The following is a 25255-nucleotide window of genomic DNA, read 5'->3' on the forward strand; positions in this document are numbered from 1 at the left end:
TGAGCATGGACCCGCCCTTCCAGGGGCTTACCCGCTACTCTGTGACAATACTGGATAGCGCTGGTAATCCAACGAGCAATCCCCTGTTTGGAAAGGGGAAACCCCTTACGAGGACCACTAAAAGACCGAAATAGCTGAGGAGACTTCTGGAGATTTGAATTTAAAGCACGTCTGAATGTCCAGTGAGTGGAGTGCCTATTCTGCCGGAGTAGTAGGATGAGGGAAAAAAGTTTTGAGCATGACCTGCTTATTCAAATGAAAGTCTGAAGGCACTTTCGGTATGAACTTTGGGTTGGTGCGCAGAATCACTGTACCCGTTTTAAACTGGAGAAAAGGTTCTTGAATGGTGAGAGAACTTGCAACTCACCCACTCTTCTAGCCGAAGTCGAGGCCAGTAGAATAGCTACCTTCCAGGAGAGAAATTTCCAATCCACCCGGTGAATAGGTTCGAAGGGATCCTTCATAAGCTGGGTAAGAACTAAGTTAAGGTGCCAAAGAGGAGGCGGAGGCTTGACCGGCGGGAGGACTCTGAAAAGTCCCTTGAGAAACTGTTTAATTATCCATGCCGGCCAGAGAGAAGGACCGGAGGATGTGCGTCTGAAGCGAGAGATGGTGGCAAGATTCACCTTGATGGAAGAGTGAGCCAGCCCCGATTTTGCTAATGAAAGAATATAAGGAAGAACTTCATGCGGCTCAGAAGAAAAAGGATGGACACCCTTTTGCTGGCACCAAATGCAGAAACGCTTCCACTTTAGCTTGTAAATCTTGTTAGTACTTGGGGCTCGTGCCTGAGAGAGCACCTCCCTACATTCTGTGGAAAGGGTCAAGCCAAGAAATTCTCGCTGCTCAGGAGCCATGCCGACAACTGCAGAGATTGCGGATCCGAATGCCAGACCTGGCCTGGGACATGGTCAGTAGCGAAGGAATCAGCTGTAGCGGAAGTGGAAGGTCCAGGGAGAGGAGATGCAGCTCTGTGAACCAAAACTGTTGGGGCCACGCAGGAGCTATCAAAATCATCTTGCACGGTTCCGCTTTGAGCTTCCTGAGAAGCCTGCGGATCAGAGGAATGGGGGGAAAAGCGTAAACAAATGCGCCTGACCAGGGCATCGAAAGCGCATTCCCCAAGGATCTCCGATGGTGAAGCCTGCTTGCGTAATATCTGCATTTCTTGTTCTCTGGCATTGCAAAGAGGTCTATGGAAGGCCTGCCCCATAGGAGAAAAACCTCTTCCAGCGTGGACTGGTCCAGTTCCCATTCGTGGCTTACTGATTTCAGTCTGCTCAGCATGTCTGCTGTCTTGTTGAGAACACCTGGAAGGTGCTCTGCTTTGAGCGATATCCCCTGCTGCATATCCCATTCCCAAATTGTCTGAGCCTCTTGTGACAACAGACGAGATCTGGTGCCGCCTTCCTTGTTTATATAATGCATAGCCGTCGTGTTGTCTGTTCGTATCAGAACTGCAGCCTGCTGTATTCGCGGAAAAAAAAGCCCGTAAGGCTAAACAAATCGCTCAATGTTCCAGCAGATTGATATGTCGAAGACTATGTTGGGGCAGCCAACGGCCGCTTACATGAAAGTCTTGCAAGACTGCTCGCCAGCCCTCTAGCGAGGAGTCTGTAGTAATTATCTGAGGAGCAGAAGTGATCCTGAAGGAGAGACCCTGAGAAATGTTTTCCTCGTTCGTCCACCATGATGCGGCGTTTCTCATGAGCACGGTAACAAAGACTTTGTCTTCGAAAGAGCCGTCGACTTGGCGCCACTGCAAATCCAACTCCTCCTGGAGAGGACGCATCCTCAACCTTCAGTGAGGAATCGGGGGAATGCAGGAGGAAATGGACCCTAGGAGAGACTTGTAGAGGCTTTTCCTGCCTCTCCCGGGTGGGAAAAGCTATGTCGATGGACGTGTCCAAAATGGCTCCCAGAAATTTGGCTGTTCTGGACGGACAGAGGGTTGACTTTTCCAAGTTGGGAGTCAGCTCGAGATTGTCGAAAAGGCGTGTACATTCCACGACTGATTGTTCTGCTGCCTGTTTTGTAGAAGCTTTCAGCAACCAGTCATCCAGGTAAGGGAAGACCTGATGGTGGTGTTTTCGTAGAAAAGCTGCCACCGGAGCTAATACCTTTGTAAAGATCCGCGGAGCAGACCGGAGTCCAAAAGGTAGGACCTTGAACTGAAAGTGGCTCTTGGCTACTGTGATGCAAAGGAACCACTGTGGGGAGGATGAATGGGTACGTGAAAGTAAGCGTCCTCTAGATCCAATGTGGCCATGTAATCTCCTGAATTGAGAAGACGAAGAATGTCCTGCAGAGAAACTATGCAAAATGATTGTTTGATGAGATAGGTTTTGAGCTCCCTCAGATCTAGAATAGGGCGCCACATTTCTAAAGTCTTCCGGACCAGGAAGAACCGGGAGTAGAAACCCTCTCCCCGCTGAGAGAGGGGGACCGGTTCTATCGCTCCTTTGAGGAGCATTTGATGGACTTCCAACCGTAGAAAACGTAGATGTTTTGATGCAGTGTTGCGAGGGGGCTTGGAAGGTGGTGTTTGGCCAAATTCCAAAGTATGGCCACATAGAATGATCTTCAGCACCCAACGGCCCGATGTTATTTGCTGCCAGTTATGGAGGTAATTTGAAATTCTGCCTCCCACTGATGTCACAGGAGGAGAAGGGACAGTAGTCGGAGCCAGCAAGCCGCTATTGATGCTTAAAAGCGTCCCTCCCCTGGCGTCCTGGTCTTCCTCTGTTGTTCGATCAAGAGAAAGAGGAGGATTGATTTTGCCACTGGTTGTAGTTCGGCCAGTAGGATTGTGACTGCGAATCATACGAGGAGTACCGCTGCTGTTGGTATCCTCCTCTGTATGTGGTGTTACCTCTCCCTTTGGCTCCTCGGAAGGGAACCTTGCGGTACTGCAGAGTCCCTAAGGATTTTGCGGTTTCGTGTTCTTTTTAATACCCTGGAGCGCATCATCCACATGCTTCACAAAGAACGCAAGGGAAGATTCAAGATTTTGTTTTGGACCACAGGACGGAACCACATAGCCCGCAATCAGCCTTGCCGACAAAGGACAGCAGCGCCAGCCAGGGAGCGGAAAGCAGTTGTTGAAATGTCCATTGCATAGTCAATGATTTCCGCAGATGTTATCTCACCCTCTAGAAGAATCTTTTTAGCTTCCTTCTTCCCATCTTCCGGCAACTAGTCCAGATAGGGGGAAAGGTCGCACCACATTTGGCGATCGTAGCGACCAAGTATAGCTAAGGCGTTCGCAGCGCTGATCAACAGACTAGACATGGAGTAAAATCTCTTGCCTGCGTTATCAAGGCGTCTGCCCTCTTTATCCGGAGGAGTCGTGAGGGGAGCAGAAGGATTCCTGGACTTCCTCTGGGAAGCTTGAGAGATGACAGAGTCCGGTTTAGGCTGGCTGACCAAATAGGCTGGGCTATCATCTGGAGCCTTATATTTTTTCTCCAGGCGAGGTAGCACCGGAATGACTGTGGCTGGATTTTGCATCACTTTTAATCCTTCATCCCAGACGTGACCAACAATAGGTATTGATCGGACCGACTTCTTGTAAGGCTCCTTAAAGTCATAAAGGAAAACCTCCGACTGCACCGTGGACATGGGCAGTTGGAATCTCTTAGCCGCTCGCTCCATTAAATTATGGAAACCCCCTATGTCCGCAGGAGGGGAATCAACAGCTGCTGGCGACGGAGAAGCCGGATCAGGAATGACAGTCATCCCATTCTGTGTCTGGATCCGGTATGTCAGCCTTGCCCTGGTCCTCATCAGAGGTGTCATCCTGAACAAGAGGCACGATTGGTGGTGCATCCTGGGTAACAGGTATAGGCTGAGGCAGCGGCAATTGAGGGGTAGCGGGCCGAGAAGGAAGTGGCTCCGAAGCTGAAGGTTGCATTGCAAATCTCCTCCTGTAGTCCAGAAGCATAGACTGCAAGTCCACTAGTAGGGAGGAAGGCATAGCAACCATCTCCTGTTGGTAGTCCTCCTGATAGTCTGAGGAAGGATCATAGTGCTGTTCCACGTCAGAATATGTGTCCTGACACTTGACATGTAACTGAGAAGAGCTGTCCGCATTGCCAAACGGACCATCATACTCCTCAGAACCCTCTTCAAGGAGGAAAGCAGGAGGTAGAGGAGTCACCCTCCTGGGGAAAGTCATCGCAGGTGTAATCTGGTGCTTCTTGACCGAAATTTAAATTTTTTCCATCATCGTCGACATGAGAATCTTCGTCAAAGAAATGGACGTCGTCGTCGACGTGCAAGTCGTCGTCGACATCCTCATCGACATTGTCGACAACATCGACGACGACATAGCCACCACCGGCATCGAAGTCGTCGACGAGGAACGCTGAAGCGCCAGCGTCAGAGATGATGAAATCGTCGAGCAGCCCGTCGACTGAGCCAAAGTAGAAGGAGAAGTCTGAACCTTTGAAGATTTCGTCGACTGAGTCGTCGACGATGGGACTTTCTTCACAGTTTTTTACCTCAGAATAGATTGAGGAGGGCTTTTTGAAAGTCTTTGGAGTCGCAGGAGGAGGAGGAGGAACAGAGCTGGATTTCCTCTCAGCCATCACTCCTTTCGATAGTCCTTCCCTCTCCTTTACACCTCTGTGAGGAGATTCGCCAGGACAACGTCCTTCAGACCTATGAGAGGTCTTTTTTAAGGCCTTATCAGGACTTTCTTCAGAAGGCGAAGGAGACACTCTACCCCTTTTTAAAGACCTTCTGGAAATTGAAGCAGAAGATCCCTCCTCAGTGTCACTGGATACAGGCTCCTTTCTTGACTTGAGTTTCTGGAACCAGCTTAGCAGACTCCCTTCACGGTCTCGCAGAGTCTTAGTGAAAAAAGTGCTGCATATTTTACAGTCTGCTGCCTTATGGTCTGGGTACAAACAGTAAATACAATCTTTGTGTTTGTCCTCTACATATAACCTCTTCTTAGCACAGGTGACACAGGCTATAAAGAGGTCTTTCTTCTGCTTATCAGACATCTTGACACGAAGTCCCAGCAGGTTTTAAAGAAAAAACAGGTGAAAAAACTCTAGAATTCAGGTTAACAGGAAAAAACTGAGCAGAGCTCAGTGGAGACTCCCTTGCACAATGTGTGGTAGATTATCTGTGGTTCTGAGCTTCTCTCAGGAGGGTTCTAAGGGGTGAGGCTAATCTGATTGGTTATTCACTTTTTTTGGTCTCTTTTACAAAAAGAGGTGGATAGGTTGCAAAACAAGAATGGCCCTAGGCCTAGTTTCTGTTTTGGTAATGGTTTCTATTGCTATTTTATGTATATCGGGGACTCCCATTCCAACAACGGGGAATGATACAAGCATGGGAATCTATGAAAGTTCCAATACTGAAATAAACTATACTTTACAATGACTCACCTTGTCATACCGTACCATGCTAGGCAATTTTATAGGCCTTTACATACTCAACAATTAAAAGCCATACCATAACATACTATATTGCTGGCCATATCATGCATAATGAACAATGACAGGCTGTCGCATACAATGCCAGGGCGTTCCATAGTATACAATGACATGTTATTCTATATTATACACTGACAGGCTATGCCATACTATACCATGATGGGACATACTATACAAAACAATGACCGGTCATGTCCTAATATACCATACTATACAGTGACGGTCCTTACGATACTGTACAATGAAATTCCATAAAATGATGGGCCATATTATATTATACAGTGACAGTCCATACCATGGTACACAATGACAGTCAAGGTATGGTCTGGCATACCGTCCTTTACAATAACCGGCAATCCATACCATACCATACTATGCTACAGGAAAATACCTCTTTTTGTATGATCACTCCCCAAAAGCAAACTGCAGAGGACCCTGCCGTTCTAACCATTATTGCGAAAAATGTTATATATAGGAAAGTTACTAAGTGCAAAGGTAAAATCTTGACCGAGACCAACTCAGCTCACACATCCGAGACTGCCTTCTATCTCGTTTAACCTGAAACTTTGATTTTTTCCTAGACCCTCACGTTCAAGGCTAATAGACTACTGCTAAAGTGAAAAGCAATGATTTAGGAAAATCTTGCAAAAACCATAACTCCAGTTCCCGCCCTCCCGATTTTTGTCATTTTGGTGCCTGTTTAAAGATGAAAATATGTACGTTTTAGATAATTTGGATGTTTTATTTTGTTTTAACGTTTCTTGTTGACTGTTTTGGAACTGATAAATAATTTATACTTGCCTTCCCAGGAGTTACTCCTGACTGTCCTGTGCCACAGTTACCCAGGACTGAGCTAAGGTTTAATTGAAAGAAACCTAACTACGCAATAGTGACATTATTACTTGAGGAGGTCTCACAGCCACCCCAATTATTCTCATACATACAATGCAGTTATAGGCCATACATACTATAAGATTACAGGTCATATCATACCATACTAAACTATACAATGAGAAACCATACCATACAATGACATACCATGCCATACACGGACACACCATACTATACTATACTATACAATACAATAAGATGACAGGCCATCCTATACCCTACTATACATTTAATGACTGAACATACCATATAATTGAATGACACACCGTTATTCCATGGCATACTATACAATGACAGGCATGCTATACCAAACAGCAGCAGGCCATACCATACTATACAATGTCAGGCTGTACCATATCATACAGTGACAAGTCATACTGTACAATACAATGACTTGCCATACCGTACCATATCATACTATGCAATTACAAGCCATACCATACTTTACAGTGACAGATCATACCATACAATAACAGACTATAGCATACTATGCAATCACAGACCGGACCATTCCTTACAAAATAGTGACAGAACCTAAGAATACTATTCAATGACAGTCCATAACTTACCATACTATACAAGGACAGGGCATGCCATACTATACAATTTCAGGGCGTACCATGCCATAGAATGATAGCCCATGCCATTCCATACTATGAAATTAGATGGCCATACCATACCTTATTATATAATTACTGGCCATATAATACCATACTATACATACTGTACAACGGCAAACCATACAACACAATGATAGGGCATACCAAACCAGGCCATACTATACTTTGCAATGTCAGGTATATCATACTATACAATGATAATCCATACTATATAATGTAAAGCCATGGCATGTTATACAATGGCAGGCCATGCAAAACAATGACCGGCCATGCCATACTATACAATGACATGCCATATCATAATATACAAATACAGGCCATGCTGTACCACACTATACAGTGACAAACCATACTATATTGTATCGTGACAGGCCAGATGTACCATAATATACATTGACAGGCCATACCATACTATACAAATATAGGCCGTACCACGCCATAACATACTATATTAAATAATGACGGGTTGAACCATACTATACAATAAGAGGCCAGACTATTTAATACTATAAAAGACAGGCCATACTACACAAGAACAGGCTATACCATAGCATACTGTACTATACAATTACAAGTCATACCTTACCATACAATGAGTGGCCGTACTATATCATACTATACAATGAAAGACAATACCATTCTATACTATACAGTGACCGGCCATGCCATAACATTTCATACTATAGAGTGACAGTTCATACCATTCTATAGAGTGACAGTTCACACCATATGATGGCAGGCCATACAATACTATACAGTCATAGGCAATACCATATCATACTATATATTGACAGGACAAAATAGACAGTTACGGGGTATAATTGCTATACGACAAGCCATGCCATTCTATTCAATGACCTGCTATACTATACTATACACTGACAGACCATACCAAGCCATACTTTACAGTGAAAGGCCGTTTCACAGTGTACTATAGCATGCTTTACTAACCATTCTGTACAATGACAGGCCATACCATTGTATGCAATTACAGGCTATACCAAACTGTACCATACTATGACAGACCATACCAACCCATGCAATGAAAGGCCGTACCATACCATACCATCCAATGACAGGCCAGGCATATCATACTATAATATAAATTGACAGGCCATACCATACTATAGTATAATATGACCGGCCATATCCTACTATGCAAAAGGTATCATAAAATTATCTAGTACTTTATATTTTATTTATATTTTCTTATGAATCCTTCTGTACAAAAGTTGTACAACATGACCAAAAAAATATTGACAAAGCCAATCAATCTTGCAAAAGCATGACCTATTGGCTTTTGCCAATGCTTGTTCTCAACTTCACAGAGGATGCAGCATAGGCATCTTGTGTCAGACAGAAGACTTACTTCGAAGTTTGTAGGATGAACAAACTAAGGGAGTTGTGGTAAGGGCATGGGTTAGACCTTAGCAGGGAGGAACAATAATTGACTTGAAAAGGCACATGGTCCCAGATGTTGTTTGCACCGGTTTTATTTTTTACCCTCAGGATCTCTGGACAGGAAGTACAAATGTTGGCTAGGATGATTTGGTATTATTTCACTACATCATTTGCAGTGTTGGGACAGTGAGAGTTCGGTCATTAAGCTTTCCTGACTTGACTTGTACCTCTCTTCTCTTTCAGCCGTCGTGGTTGGTGGGATCGATATGATGTCACAGTCCCTTGCACTTGCCAAGAAGCCTCATGTGGTGATTGGTGAGCCTCTGTTCTCTAGCATGTCTCTTATAATCTGTAGCTCCCCCTTTTAAGCCATTCCATCCTTCCTTCCTTTGAGCGGTTTCCTCAGCCCTCTATATGTTTTCACCATTAGACCAGTTGAAAGCGTCCTTATTAAACTGCAAGTTGAATACTATCTGTGATTTCTACATTCAGCAAAGCTAGATTTAGCACCCTTGTCTTCATCAGTCTTTCTCCAACCCATTCTTAATTCTAGTTTCATAGGAGTCTCTAAATTGTACTTATTTTACCCTTCATCTCACGTATAATCTTCTCGCTCCATCCACTAAGCTGCTGCTTCTCCCATTTTGCATGTTTCTTCTCCCCTTGCTATCATTCATTTCTACCACGTTTTCTTGTACTTCATCTTTCCTTCCATGTTTCTCCACACACACTTGTCTTTCCTCCTCGTGTTTTTATTTCCCCATATTCTGTTTAACGCCACTCCATTTGCTTCCTGTTTCTCTATTTTTATCTATTGTCTCCTCTCTTCATTCTTGCTCCTATGCACAGTGGTCTCCTTTAGTGCTATCTATCCCTGACTCCCCTTCTATCTTGACAGCCACCCCAGGACGCCTGATCGATCACCTGGAGAACACAAAGGGCTTCAATCTGCGGGCCCTGAAATACCTGGTGATGGATGAAGCTGACCGCATCCTGAACATGGACTTCGAGACTGAGGTGGGGGCAGGGTAGGATGGTTGTCTGCACTTGCCCATTTCATTGACATTGACTTAACTTGGGGGTTATGGCATATATTATTGTGTTTCTAGATATGGAGAATTGTTTTGCAGCATGAATCCTTTTCTAGATTCACATGCTGTGCATTATTCCGCCATCTAGTGGTTGGGTCCGGAATAGTCCTTTGTTTTGTTTTTTTGCTTGCTTGGGGTGTCATGGACCACCATTTGGTGCTACATCCATACCCTTGTGTTGACGTCAGATGGCGCCCCAGAAGTTCCTATGCGTGGTAGCAATCTTCAGGTTCTTTTTACCGCCGTTGGGTCTGGATGCAAGGGGAGACACTCTGAATATTTGGACGAAATCCCCGAAATAATTCAATTGAAAATACCATCGATCATCGACTAAGAAGACACCCCAGAAGAAGAAAGATCTCTGGATACTTTTTACATCAGGGGACCCCGATGAAACGCACATGGATCAACAGAGGGCGAGGTAGGAGCAATGCAAAACACCCCTTTCAAATTTTGCCCAAAGTGCCACCACAAGTTTACTCAGCGCAATCTACACGACATTTGTAACCTCTGCAGGATGAAAACTGGGAGCCGGCGCAGTATTCGTGTCGAAGACACTGAAGGTATGCCGAAAGCAGAGGGATGACCATTACGCAGCCATGCTCCATGGCCAGAAAAATCCTTCGCCGAGGGACTTGAGCCTCTCAAGCGACAAGGACGGCCAGGGAGTACCTGCAGAATCGACACATGGAGTTCAGACGTTGAGAAACTGGAAGGGGACGCCGAAAAGAGGCGTACTGTGAAGAAAGAGACAAAGGAGACTGAGAAGAAGACTGATAAGGTAAGAAACCCTCAACCATCAGAAACCAAGGGCCACGAAAAGAAGGCGCAAAAGGCATCCCAGGCATCGAAGAAAACGACGCCTGTGGGTCAGCTGCAACCAAAAGAATCACACAGATCCCACCCCAAGGATACTGACGAGTGAAGATCTTCTGAAGCGACAAAGACAAGCATCGAACGAAAGGCCACGAAGGGAAAGACCACACCCCCAAAGCCTGAAACAACCACACCCAAGAAGTGGATCTACCCGGCCTCAGACACTGAAAGGGCCCTCGCGGTGGAAAAAAAGAAATGTCGGCACTCCTTCAATGGACGAAGGAGTTCGACGAGGCGCTATAGGAAATCTGAATTCCTGCAAAGCCAATCGGCAACGCCAAAGAGGATATCCTCAAATCTACGGCAACAACCAAACTGCGCAAAGAGAACGTCGAAGAAGAGCTCAACGCTCCAGAAGAGGAGGAAGCTTTGGCGACTTTCGAGGAACAATGGAATGACCCCCACACAGCCCAGAAGAAAGAGGTCTGTAGCTACCCCTCGAAGGCTTCTCCACCAGACGACATAGCCTTCTACAACAGCCTCATTAATAGAGCAGCTGATACCTTTGAGGTTCCCCTTAGAGGAGAAAAAAGGAGACTCCTGCTTCCTCCTAGAGACTTTGGCACCATCCACCAAGGGGACGCAATTCCTCCCAATGCTACCAAGCATCCTGGACCAGGGCAAGGAGGCTTTCAAGGAGCTCGCCTCAGCAAAAGGGGTAACCCCAAAGGTGGAGAAAAAATATAAACCCTCAACAAAGGACCCTAAATGCATTCAGGGAAACACAGTGCCAGATTGCTTCATTGTCACCACGGCAAAAAGGGGCAACGCCCACTCCTCCACCTCCAGAGAGAGAGCACAAAAGAATGGACATGCTAGGGAGAAAGATGGAGAAAAAAGCTACAACACAATGGCGATTGCAAACTCCAATGCTCTCCTCTACAGGTATGGCCCCCAACAATGGGATGACCTAGAATAACTGATGAACAAGCTCCCAAAGGAAGATAGAAAGAGTGCAAAATCCATCAGACCGGAGATAAAGAACATCGCTAACACCTGCCTGAAATCAGCCGTAGATGCAGCCAATACAGCCAGCAGACAAATGTGCACTGGCACAACGTTGAGAAGGCACAATGTTGAGAAGGCACGCCTGGCTCCGAATAGCAGGCTTCAAGCAAGAGGTCCCTGTTTGGAAGTGAGGTAGATTAATCACTTCAACAAATTAAAAAAGGACCGTAAAACAGCCAGGGTTATTGGAGCCCTACAACAGAGGGGCACCTTCAAGAAAGGAGGTTTTAACACCAGAAGACCCACAGGAAGGGGAGTCTTCTCAACAGGCCAACAACAAAACCAACAACAAACTCAAGGCGGCAGACGGCAGTCAAGCCAACAGTGTAAATCCCAGCCCTTTCGGGGCAGAGGAAGAGGCAGGGGACAACCCTCGAGAAGGGGGAAGGAGTAAATTCCAAGTGACTTGCCCACAACAAAAGACCCCTACACACCACCAGTGGGAGGCAGGATAGCACACCACCTACATCAATGGAAAGACATTACCACAGACAGTTGGATTTTAACTTTAGTATGCCACAGCTATTGTATAGAACTAAAAAACAACCCCCCACCAAAAAAGCAAAAGTTCCAAGGAACAGAACTCTTAAAATTAAGACAAGAATTAAAGGAACTCCTGCAAAAACAAGCAATCGAGAGGGTACCAAAAGGGGAACACTCCAGAGGAAACTATTCACCTTACTACTTGTCCCAAAGCAAGATCTCACGCTAAGACCCATCTTAGATGTCAGATTCATAAACAAATTCATTCGCACACAACATTTCGAAATGTCAACACTACAGAATGTAATCCCACAGCTGCAAAAAGGGGACTTCCTGGCAACAATAGATTTAAAGAACATCTATCTACACATCCCCATGAACCAATCTCACAAAAAATACCTAAGGTTCTTCCACAAGAACACTCGCTACCAATTCAAGGTCCTGTCTTTCTGAATAAAATCGGCACCAAGAGTCTTCACAAAGTGCCTAGCAGCAGTTGCAGCATCCCTGATAAGGAAAGGAATCCACGTCTATCCCTACCTAGGTGACTGGCTGGTGAAGGCAAATTCAAAGCAAAAAAGATACACACATGTCCATCAGGTGATCACAACACTGCAAACATTGGTGTTTTCAATAAACCACAAAAAATCCTCAACAATGCCTGAACAAGAAAAAACCTTCTTGGGAGCAAAATTAAACTCAAAGGTTGCATGGGCATACCCAACTCGAAGGAGAATACAAGCTATCAAACAAGAAACTCGCCTGTACCAGAAGGGTCAGTCTCTGACAGTGAGGACTGTCATGAAACTCCTGGGCATGATAGCATCATGCGTCCCCCTCCTCACCCATGCACACCACCACACGCACCCTCTGCAGGAGTGGCTTTGTAGCAGTTGGGAGGATCCTAGTGGTTCTAACACAAAGGGTTCAGACAGAGCTACAATGGTGGCCATCCAAGAACATAACACTAGGCAGACCTTTCAAAACACCAACTCCCTCAGTGACCATCACAACAGATGCGTCTCACAAGGGTTGGGAAGCACATTCAGGAAATCCGAGGGTACGAGGTCAGTGGAATGATGCAGACTCTATAAAGCACATCAACTCCCTAGAAATGAAGACCTTGTTCCTGGCACTAAAGGCATTCCAAGCCCACATAGGAAGGAAGACCGTACTAACCCAAGCGGACAACACCACAACTATGTTTTATCTCAGCAAACCTGGAGGGATGAAAAAGACAACACCCAAGCGGATCAACTCAGCAGACAGAACAGCAGATCACACAAGTAGGAGATAAAACAAAGGTCCCTGTAACAAGTCTTTAACCTCTGGGATCCCCAGAAATAGACCCATTCGCAATAGTGGAGAACAAGAAATGCCGATCCTTCACCTCCAGGTTTCAATACCACCTATCAAAAGGGAATTACCATTACTAAACTGGTTAGGGACATTTGCATACGCTTTTCCTCTGATTCCTCTACTACAAAGGGTTCTGGGGGAAGCCAGATAATCAAGAACAAATCTAATACTCATAGCCTCTGAATGAGCAAGACAAACCTGGTACTCAAGCCTTCTCGAACTGTCCAAGGGACAAATGATCAAGCTCAAGGCAGACAAAGACCTCTCAATGCAAAGGGGCCAAATCTTTCACCCAGAACCAGCGACGCTCAGCTAGCAGCCTGGCATCTGAATACATAGAGTTCGGACATATGAACCTGCCGCAAAGAACAATGGAAATACTAAAATAGGCAAGAAAACAGACCATAGCGCAATGCTGCGCAGCTAAATGGAAACGGTACACCATATGGTGCACAAGAACAATATCCTAAGCTCAATTTCCACACAGGAAACAGTGCTCCTATATCTGAAACACTTGTTTATCAGTAACATCAACTACTAAAGTCTCAAGGTGCACCTGGCTGCAATTGTAGGATACACCAGGGGTAATACAAGTAAAGGTTACTTCAGAGCACCAGTCATTGAAAGATTTCTTGAGGGGTCCAAGAGGATTGCACCCCCAAGAAAGGCTCCAGCCCCGATGTGGAGCTTAAACACCGTCCTAACACAACTAGTGACGGGCTCAAATGGTCCTATCCACAAAGGAGAACCCAAATACCTGACCATAAAGATGGTCTTCTTAATAGCCATAACATCTCTACGACGAGTAAGTGAACTACAAGCGTTAACGACTGAGGAACCATACATGCAAATCCACAACGACAAGGTTATCCTAAGGAGAAACCCTCAATTCTTGCCTAAGGTAGTAAGCAAATTCCACATCAACCAAAGCATACAGCTAGCAGTTTTCTTCCAAAACCCGCAAACATAGCTAGAAAGAAGCCTTCATACCCTGGATGTAAGAAGGGCTTTTCTATACTATCTACAAGAGACAAAACAACTCCGTAAAGGCAATCAATTGTTCGTCTCTTACTCAAGGTCCAACAAGGAAGCACCTGTGACAAAGGGGACAATCACACATTGGATTGTAGTGGCAATTTAAGTATGCTATGCCTCAGCAGGAAAAACGCTAAACACACGGCCAAAGGCCCACTCGCCAAGGAAAAAGGGGGCAACCCTGGCCTTCATGGCCAACATGCCAATAGACACCTTATGTGTTGCAGCGACATGGGCATCCCCACACACATTCACCAAACATTACTGCATGGATATACATATGACTAAGGACTCTCTAGTGGGTCAAAAGGTGCTTCAACACCTGTTCGCAAAATCTTCCTCATCCCACCACAGCCACCTCAAGGAGGGTGAAACCGCTACATAATCTAATGCACAGCATGTGAATCCAGAAAAGGATTCATGCTGCAAAATGAAATGGTTACTTACCAGCAGGAGTAGTTTTGCAGCTTGAAGAGTTTTCTGGAGTCACATGCAACTCACCTACCTCCCCTCAGAGGAGGAATGCTAACTGGTGGGACAATATATCACGGAAACCAAAGAATTAACATCATGACACAACATTATTTAAGACATTCCCTAGAGTAAAAAGGAGGAAAAAGAATCTGAAGATGGCTACCACACACACAAACTTTCAGGGTGCCGTCTGACGACACACAAGGGATGGACCTCGCGCCAAATGGTGGTGGTTGACGCTCCAAGCAAGCAAAAAAGACAGACTATTCCGGACCCAACCACTAGATGGTGGAATAATGCACAGCATGTGAATCGAGAAAACTCTTCAAGCCGCAAAACTACTCTTACCATTTTGTTACTGTGGCTGAAAGGGTGATATTTCTGGGCAGCTTAAAAAATCGCTGTGTTTTGTAGTCTAGTGCAATGTAGACTTCAATTGTATTTTTGTTCCCCTGACTTCTCCCCTGTACTCTCCTCTCTTTTCCCAGTGTCTCCTGGGTAGTTTTCTTTAGTTCCCCTGGGTTCCCTCTTTTTCCTGTAATCCCAGCCCCATTTCCCTGAGCTCTATAGTTGGTCTGCTCCTTTGCCTTTGTTCTCCTATAGCTTAATTTATCCTTCCCTAACATTCCTCCAACGTCTGCTGCCCAGATTCCCTTCAAACTACCAAAGTTCCTTTATATGTTTTCGCAGTTCTGAGTCTCTGGTTTTCTTCTCCTGCTTCAATTGGTTCCATCTGTGCTTCTCCCAGATCCCTTGATTCTTCTGTCTTAATATTTTCCTTTGTTCTGTTCTCTCCAGGTGGATAAAATCCTGAAGGTTATTCCAAGAGACCGAAGGACTTATCTATTCTCAGCTACAATGACAAAGAAGGTGACAAACTAGCTGTGAGCTGCCATGAAAAAAATCAACCCTCATGTTCCCCTGGACCTATTTACTAGGAGAATTTTGCTGTCTCAATCTGTGCTTCCCATGTTTTGTATCTCACTCTAATCACTTGTGTGCCTAGTGGCCTTCCACTTACTCTCTCCATTTTCTCTTTTCCCTCCCTTTGCTGTCTCTCTCCCCTTTCCCTCACAATGTCTTGCTCTCTTTCTCCTTGTTTCATTGTTGCCTTAAGTGGGAAGGGTATGCCCAGACCTGAGTCCCATGCTCACTGCGCCACTGGATTCAAGCTAGCCTGCCTGATGAGGGGTGATGCCCCGAAACCGTTCCCAGAATGCTTGTTTCTGGTCCAGGGAGTACCTGGCTTGACAGTTCGGGCTGGACTCTTCCCATGAGGAGCAGGGTCAAGACTGGCTCGGTCCAAACTTGGGGTGGCGTTAAACCCAGATCCTTGTGACTGGGGCTGAATGTTTGCATTGTTCAGCATTCCGTCCATCATTTGTTCCTTTTGCTTATGCATTGATTATAAAGCAGTATTTCTTCCTGTGAGTAGACTTTAGAGGGTGCATTTACAAACTGTTTCAGCACGCAGTCCCATTTCTGCCTCCTTGTTGATCTGAATGTACTTGCATTTATTTTTTGTGAAGATATGTACTTATGACCATGTGGCAGCTGCAGAAATGTCTTCAAATGCTATGCTGCCTAGAAAGGAGAGAATTGCTCTCTTCTTTCTTGTTGAATTTGCTTTTTCTTTGAGCGTTGTTCCCCCCCCCCCCCCCCCCCCCCCCCTCTGCCCTCCCCTGCCTTTTGACAATATTGTATTGTTTGCACTATCCATCTTGCAATAGTTCTGTGAGGGGTTTAGTTGATGAAGGAAGAATGGCGCTCAAACATAACACACTAAGGGTCAGATAGTGGACTGGTAAGTACGGTGCTGCAAGATCAGGGGAAAACAAACCCTGGCAAGAAAAAGAACCCCTGCGATTTGGGGTGTAGGAGACACCCACTACAAATGGAAACAGGTTCTGCGCACACGTTTAAAAGTAAACACAATGTGGTGGGACCGAAGGGTAAGGTCGAAAGTACGAAGGATGTCTACACCAGAAATGTCTTTGTAGATTTAATCGTGCGTATCATCAAATGAAAAAAGGAACATGAGAACAACCAGCCGACACGTGTTTCGTCAACGGGAAACAACCCGTGACTCTTCAGGGCTGAAAAACATAAGGATGGCAGATAGCCAAGTGGTAGTCTCGATGGGTGGGAAGAGGTGAGGATATCACCGTAACGGCTGCGGTATGCAGGAAGTGGAAAGCTTCGGAATTGGCGCGTAAGCGCAGTAAGAACACCAAGAAGTCTCTTGCTCAAATGCGGCAGAGATAAAGGGCGGGTAAATCCGTTGGGATGCGTGGATGACGGGTAAGTCACTCCACAGTGAAATCGTGAGGTCCGGGCAACGAGCTGGAATCGAACATTCTGCATTGGTTCGAATGGGGACACCATTAGTTGCATGAGTACTACATTTAGTTTCCATGTAGGCATGGGCGTGCTCTTTGGCGGTGCCACCTCTCCAAAAAGCGTTTTACCACTGGTGTGGTGAAGAAGCTTTTCCATAGTGTTCCTCTTGTGTATGCTACTATGGCTGCTAGGTGAACCTTGATAGTGGCATAGGAGACATGCTTGTTCCAGTAGGTGTCTCATTTATCTAATGATTGTGGCATCCTTTGTCCAGTCTCTCTGCTTCCTTGGCTTGTTGCACCATTGCTACAATCTCCTCTTGTTGCTGTAGCATTTCCTTGTTGTTAGTCGTCTTGCTTCCTTTGGAATCTCCGATGTTCTCATTGGTTAACTGTGGTGACCATGTCTGACTTGTCTGCAGCACTCTAAAGAGCCAGGCCTAGGTGAGCAAGCTTAACAGTCTGCACAAAGGCATGAATTTCATTGGGCTGTGTGATACCACAATGGTTTTTGTTTTAACCCAGGAGGCTGTGGTTGTCATTTGCACTTCAGGGGGCTAGAGAAGCAGCCTAGTTGGGTCCTTGACTGGGTTGTCGCAAGAAAACAGTGAGTGGAAGTGTTATTAGGTCGAGGACCGTCCGGTCTGCCGAAGGCAGAACCGGAAGTCGGAGATTTAATGTTTTGGAGAAGAGGGGCTTGCACCCGCCCCTCTTCTCCATTGGCTGGCCTCTTGAATGCTGGCCAGCCATTGGAGAAGAGCTTCGTCACTCCGAACAGGCCCCGTCCTTTTCGGATTCGGGGGCGTGTTTTTTTCAACTTTTCTGATTATCTCCTCCAGCCAATTGCAAGAGGAGAGAAAAGAAAAACACTCCCCCGAATCCGGAAACGCCGCTGCCTTTCTCCGAGGCATTTCTGCTTCGCCTCGGAGAAAGGCGGTGGTGTTCCTGGCATCCTCTCCCCCTGCTGTTGGCTCCCGTGTTTGGCTGCTGCTCTGGTAAGGCAGCATTCGTTATCTAAAAATAGATACGTACCCATGCACTTGTTTTTGTAGTTGTTGTGGAGCTGGCCTTGGAATCCCGTATTTCTAATGCGAAAGCATTACAACTGCATGTATCATATATCCCGCAATGAATAAACACCGGACTGGATGAACTAACTCCCCACACCTGAGGTGGCACAACTTTCGCTCTCTGGTGCTTGTGAAGGGTCCCTGGGGGACCGCTTGGGCCCTCTCCCAGCCGATGCTGGTCCGCCGCTGTGCACCTCTCGCGGTTTAATAAGGTTAAAGGAAGGGGGTGAGAGGCAGAGCGGTCTCCGGATAATACCATTATGTCACCGGGCAGGGGGCAGGGCAGAGTTTAAGGCTGTGATGTGAAAAGCACACAGAACATACTTAATTAGTTCCAATGCCTGGGGCAGGCGGGCCCCCGCGCCGGAGTTAGAGGGGGCTCGGTGAGTTTGGGCAGACTTCTCCCAGGCCCCGCTGCAGTGACTCACAGGCAGGAAAGAGCCCACAGCCACGGTTTAAGAGCAGTCTGGAGCAGGGGCCGTAGAGACAGGAGAGGAGGCAAAGAGCAGCGCCGGTCCGCAAAGAGAACCCCGGAGACCAACCATGGCAGCCCTCCCCGCCCTCGCGGCTTTCCTCGCCCTGTGCCTTCGCCCGGGGGCGCTTGGATTTAACCTGGATGTTGGGAACCCCGCCGTGTACACCGGACCAGAGGGCAGTTATTTTGGATTTTCTGTGGATTTTTACCTCCCGGATTTGCAGAGGTGAGCCTGAATAATGGAAAGTTGAGCCTGACGGGGAGTTTCTACTGCCCGGTCATAAAATGCCCCCCTTTCCCCCTCATTCACGCGACGGCTTTTAAGGGGGCTGGGTGCGGTGGTCACTGTTTCCTGTTTTACGTTGAAGGAAGTTCCAACAGCTTTGTTTCAAACATTGTTATAATGTGATTAAATGGGGGCTCTGTGAAGACAGGAGCGCCCCACACACAGCCTGTGTCTGTTCTGTGTTGGAATCCCTTGATGGAGGGAGTGGTATGTTTTAATGCTGCATGCAAGAGAACTAACTGCCCATGCTGTTTTAGGTTGAGGTGGTACTCTCACAAACGTTTAGCCTCTGCACGTCGCCTTTGGAGGTTTCATGCCACAGGTTGGCTGTGAAGTAAACTTTCCCCGTGCAAGTGGTGTTATCGCAGGTCACGTCTCTTGTTAATTCTGGCTAATCCTTCATTTATTATCACGTGTTTGTGGTGGGGCATACGGGAAAGTCTCTAAAGTGCTTTTCCATGGGGAATCGTAACTATCGTGAATTATATGGTGAACTCCTAGAAAAGGGGTGTGCAGCTGGTTATAGGGGTGCCTTCTATTGCTGTGTGAGACGAAGCCCCTCCCACCAGGATAGTGTTTTGGGGTGGTCCCGGGGTTTCCTTTTGCCCGGGAGGGGTGGGGGCGGGGGATCCCTTTTGATGTGAGTTTGGGCTCTCACACCATGTTGCGAGCATGATTACAGCAGCGGGAGCATTTGGTGACAGGGTGTGACTCCAGTCTCTGATGGAATTTGCAGGTCTGGGAGACAGCAGCTACCCCTGGGGATGAGGGCCCGGTGCTTGACACGTGGGTGTCAATACTGTCCTGTGTGTCACCCCCTTCCTTTAGACGGCAAGCTAGGACTTTTCTTCCTGTCTCATGGCTCCTCTACAGCTGATCGCTTTCCCACTCGTGCAGTGGTGTGGGTAAATCAGCCACCCTGTTCTGTGATGTAATGTCCGTATGTGCCGCAGCTCTCACTGGTGTGCGCACTGTGACTGGTGGTGGTTGTATGCGTGGGCAGAGATTCTGTGTTATTTGATATGTCTCTGTTCAGTGTGATCAGGGGCTCTGTCTGGGCGGGCGTGGGAACACAGGCAGGAGACCGGCCTGTGAGCCGGGACCCCGGCCTGTGTAAAGGCTGGACCCACTTTAAAGTCGGGGAGCCCCGGCGTGTTTGTCATCGGCGTTCTCCGAGCCTGAGGTAGCGGACCGGGAGACCGGCCTCGGTTATTGGGTGTGCAGTGGCTGCACCCCACACGCTCTCGAAATCGTGGTTTTTTTTTTATTTGGGGCGGGGGGTGCAAACAGTGGGCTCTGTGTAGTTTGATATTCTTTGTTTAAGTTCTGTATCCAGGGAACTGCCCTGGCCCAGGAAGGGTGACTGTAAGGCCTCTATCGGGGTTTAGGTTGCCATAGACCAACTCGAAGAGTAACCGGGTGATCTGGGCTGTATGCATTGACGTGTTTAGGGGAAGAGTCGGAGAGACTACAATAGGACCTGAGGGGCAGAGCTGTATTCGAAGGTCGGTGCCCACTTCTAGGCTGGAAACTGACTGGAGCTGAAAGCAGATTTCTTTTTAAGTGGGTTTTGCTGCCATGCTAGTTTGTTGTGCTGCAAGTCTGTGCCCTAAAAGACAAAATGGCCAATCTGACGTTAAGTAATTGAGGCTTTCAAGCGTCTCTTGCTTCCGCCCAGTGAAGAGCGGAAAGCCTGAGGCTTCGAGTCCCCAGCGGACCCTCACCACCCCTCCACACGGGCCTCTGTGGTGCATCGCTCCTCGCTCGGACGTCACCCAACTCCACCATCCGTGTGACCCCCACCCCGTGCCTCTCCCTTTAGGCAACTCTTCAATACACATCTCCCCTTTGACTCTGCCTGACTCGTCCCAGCCTGTGGGGCTCTCCCTCCCTCCTCGTTTCTCCACCATGTGACGCTTCATAACTGCATATATGACTTTCTGCCCTTAACTTGTACGACCCTCCCGTTCTTTGTGAAGTTTTCCACTCGACTGCTTTTATTTTTTTTTACTCCATCTTTAATTTCCTTTATTCATCCGTCTTTTTTTGTCCTCCTCTTAGCTTGCTTGTTCGACAACCTGTTCCTCTCTCTATTTGGATCAGTGGGTCACTGCCTTGTATTAGTTCCCCTCTTTCCAAGCCCTTCCCTTCTCTTTCTGACTGCACTTTATAGCTGCACGCTAGGACAGTTTACCTCGCATGTAATCAGTTTACCTCGCATGTAAGCAGCAGGCAGCGCCGTGATCTCGCGTTGCTTCCGTGTGTGCGTACATGGCGTGCAGCCTGACATTCCACTGACCGAAGGCTCCCTCTGTACAGATGTTTCTGCGGTCTGCTTGTTTCAACGAGAGACTCACAATATGCCTTTCCATTTATTTTTTTGTACAAAATGCCTCTCCACAGAACAAAAGAGAACCTAAAGGGTTACTCTATGTGGGTGGCTCTGTGTGTGTGGGTGGCTTTGTGTGTGTGGCTCTGTGTGCGGGTGCAAATGCAATAGGTCTCGCATTTGAGAGTGATTAAGCTATTGACATTGTAAATAACAATGCAGTTTCTTTAAATGTTTTAAAAACATAAACAAAAATGTCATGAGCAATGCCAATAACTCTAACTTTAACAATGCCGAGACCATTGCATTGTAAATGCTTGTTGGTAATTCTGCTGAGCTGTCCACCTTGCTATCACTACGAGGGGCTTGAATTAAGGCAGGGAGCATGTTGGTGTTACATCCACTCTTCATTGGAGAGGCAGTCGGTGATCTATATTGACTGTGATCTGGTTATATATACACTTGATGCATCTGTTGGCTGTCCTTTATGTACACTATTTATGCTATTTAATTTCAGTCTAGTGCAATCTTCTAGCATGTTGAATTGTCCAGCATACACTTTAAGGCACACTCAATAATCTGCCATTCCACTAATACCTCCCACATCACCACTAATGTTGTCTTTGCCAGTTATCATATGCCCAACAATGTAGGGTATGAATAAGCAGCCTCGATGTTAAATGAATATGGCTGACTGGCTCTATAGCCACTTCCCTATAGAAACAATGGTGATCTTATGCAGCATTGACGTAAGTGAAGCAGTACATACAGAATGATACTTCCACCGTTGCACCATTTGACCCTTCTCTTCCTAATGTTTTGTCGCCCTCTAATCTCATGTTGTTCATTGCAGGTGCAAAAGCTGCAGCGTGCAGCTCTAAAGGATCCTGTAAAGTGTGCAGTTTCCTCGAAGTACCAGACAGTGGAGAAGCTTCAACAGTATTACCTCTTCATTCCTTCCAAATTTAAGGTGGGTTTTTCATCTCTTTTCTCCCTACACCCAATAGCCTCCTTGTTGCATGTGTGCAGTTCTTACCCTACTCTCCCTCACCCCAACCCGTACCTACGTGGGAGATGTAGGTTTTGCTGCATGGATGTCTTCTAGATCCCCATACAATGCATATATCCCTCCATCTAGTGGTTGGATTCGGAAAGTGCTACATGTTTTGTATTTTTATTCCTTCTAATGGGTGTGTGTGAAACCAGATTCTCTGGCTTTGGCTACCACCCCCTTTGTGTGAGTGCTCTCAGATTACTTTTTCCGCCATGGAGATTGGAGGTGCCTTGCAGACTGCGGAGAACATAGAGTAGAACAAAGATGCAGGAAAGGAAGCCCATCAGAGGGGATATTGGTAATATGAAGGATGATTGCATTAGGGTGTAATCTTAAGCAAAGCAGCTTGTTTGACGCTGCTAGTCCTTACTTGGGAAGAGGATGTGGCCTCACGGCTAGAGTGGTCAACCTCAAAGCTAGTGAACCGGGTTTGATTCTCGGCAGGGATGCTCAGCATCCTGTGACTCTGGGTTTATCACTCAATCTCCCCATGCCCAGCCAAATGAATGTGTCCTTTTGTAGCAACTGGTGCTCATGTAAAGAGCTCCGATACCTACGGGTCAAGTTTGCGCTATATAAGACTTGGAAGAAAAGAAGACTGCTCATGCAACAAGGCAAGTACACATTCCCTGCCTTTTTAAAATACTCTCTCGAGGTATGTGGGAAATGTGATGCAGTAAACTCCTGCTTCACGGAAAACCATAATGGACAATGTAAGAATTTACTTTTTACTATATTTAAAAAGGGAGCTAGAGACGACCCAGCGAATTATCGCCCGATCAGTCTTATTGATTCATCCCAGAAGGTGACCGGGAAAGTGAACCTGGAGAGGATTTTATCTTGGGCCAATGAGAACATGTTAGAAAACCCCATTCCAACACCGGAAGGGTGGTGGTGGGTTCTCCCGACATGCACTGTGGTAGCTTGGCTCGAGTGGTCAGGGATCAGGCACCGTGCTAAGCATACGTCATACCCACACAATAACCATGCGTGCATCCGTTCCAAAAACGACACTACACCTTAAAAATTATACTGAAAATATATCTCTTTATCTTCTTTTCTCTTAGTTGCTGATTAAATAAATAATAATACAATCACAGTACACAAGGCTTTTTCTTAAAAAGTGCAGGTCAAATAAATAATAACACTTTACAGGTGCAATAAATAGGATCAGGTCAAATAAATACTGTGAGGCAATAAATACTGTGCAGGAATAAGTTAGCTCAGGACAATAAATACATCACAGGAATAACTTAGATAAATACAATAAATACAGTACCCTCAATAAATAATATCAGCCAACAATGACATTTGTAAAATCAGATCACATTTAAAATACTATGGGCTGATTTGGCCCAGTCACAGCTTGTGGTTAGGTGGATGGCCTGAGGGGTATACTCCCTGGCGTGCACAAGGCTGAGGCCTAAACTGAGGTAGGTCAAGGGGGAATCTAGAGATCTGGCTCTCCCACACTACACAACCCCTCTGTATTAGTCTCAGCTCACCCCTGGCACAATCAAGCTGGTTCCAGCACCTCCCTAGCCTCTAAGATGGTCTCTTAGGGCTTCACAGGGCCTTAGGCGCCCTCTATTCCACTTACTGCCCTTTTTATGAAGTTCCGACGCCGCTGGAGTCGTGTCGACGCCGGTATGCGGTTCCGGTTCGATGTCGGCGGCCTCGGTTCGATGTCGGCTCCGGTTCAATGACGTCGGGCAGTCTTGGCTCGATGTCGACTTCGGGCGGCTCCAGTTCGATGACGTCGGGCGGCCTTGGCTCGATGTCGACTTCCGGCGGCTCCGGAGTGCGATCTCCACTCCCGACCTCCGGTGCTCCTTCCTTCAGGTTCCGGCGACTCCGGAGTGCGATCTCCACTCCCGACCTCCGGCACGATTCTTTTCAGGTTCCGGCGACTCCGGAGTGCGATCTCCACTCCCGACCTCCGGCACGCTTCACCTCGGTCTCCGGCGACTCCGGAGGGCGGACTTCACTCCCCCGTCGACGCCGCACACTCTACCTCGGGTGACTTCCTCCTCGACCTCTGGTACTCTCCACGACCTCCGTCGGCACCCTCTCTCGACCTCTGGCGGCTCCGGGTACGACGTCTGCTTTCCAGTCAGCGCCGCTTCTCCACCTCGGGCTCCAGGTCTCTAGGCTTCTCGACGTCGGACTTCAGGTAGTTACCAGTAACCAGGTCAGGTACTTGCTGTTCTTTACTTTTAAGGCCTGTTCCTGCTGTCCAGGTCCTTAAGATGGTTTTTCTTGCTTTCTCCCACACAGGGCTCCAGGCTGGGCTCAGTCAGTAGGGACTAGTATCAAGGGTGGGTTTATGGACCCCACTCCAGGCACAAGTTTCCACCCCTACTGCCTCACTCCTTCCTCCTTCAGGTTTCTGCTGCTCTCTCTTCACCAGTCAGGTGCCAACTGCCAACTCCAACTGCCAACCTGGAGATGCCTTCCCAACATTCTAAACCTGCCTCACACTGTCACAGGGTTCTGGAATGTTCTGGAAGGTGCTGGTAGGTTCCAGTGATGTCACAGGTGACAATGGGTGGCCACCATTTTGTGTTTCAGGCCCTCAGACAGAAGTTCCAGGGGTAGATAAAATGGCTCCCTGAATCTGCATCAACACTAAAAAGTCTGGTGGTTCCCAAAAAGGAAAAAATGCTAACCGGGTTTGAGGCAAAAGTGGGACAAAATAAATAATGATGAGGAGGGACCACCCAAAGGGCTGACAGGTCTAACAGAACAATATTATCTCTGACTACCAAGCAGGCTTCAGGGTCGGAACAGGCACCATAGAGCAGGCCTTTAGGCTGTTTCTTCTTTACTGGAAGGTCGTACTCCTTGGGAAGGGCAGTCTCTATCTTGCCTTTATCGACCTGAAAACCGCTTTCGACCTTGTCCCTCGCAATACTTTGTGGCGTGTTTTGGCCAACATGAATATCCCTTCTTATTTGTTGGCTTTACTAATGAAACTACACGAGGGAAATTATGCCCAAGTGCGTTGGGGGCCCCAG

At 46.9% G+C, this 25255-nt stretch overlaps 1 protein-coding gene across 1 annotated transcript in view; it reads left to right on the forward strand.

The window, feature by feature from the left end:
* The window catches only part of DDX47 (DEAD-box helicase 47), a 215686-nt gene that overhangs the window by 128108 nt on the left and 62323 nt on the right, over positions 1-25255 (forward strand). Inside the window, exons 4-7 of the mRNA XM_085601034.1 lie at positions 8603-8674; positions 9258-9376; positions 15484-15555; positions 22038-22154. Coding sequence (XP_085457160.1) covers positions 8603-8674; positions 9258-9376; positions 15484-15555; positions 22038-22154 — 380 coding nt within the window. The remainder of the gene's footprint in view (positions 1-8602; positions 8675-9257; positions 9377-15483; positions 15556-22037; positions 22155-25255) is intronic.

The sequence above is a fragment of the Triturus cristatus genome, chromosome 4_2, assembly GCF_964204655.1.
Source record: "Triturus cristatus chromosome 4_2, aTriCri1.1, whole genome shotgun sequence".
NCBI lineage: Eukaryota > Metazoa > Chordata > Amphibia > Caudata > Salamandridae > Triturus > Triturus cristatus.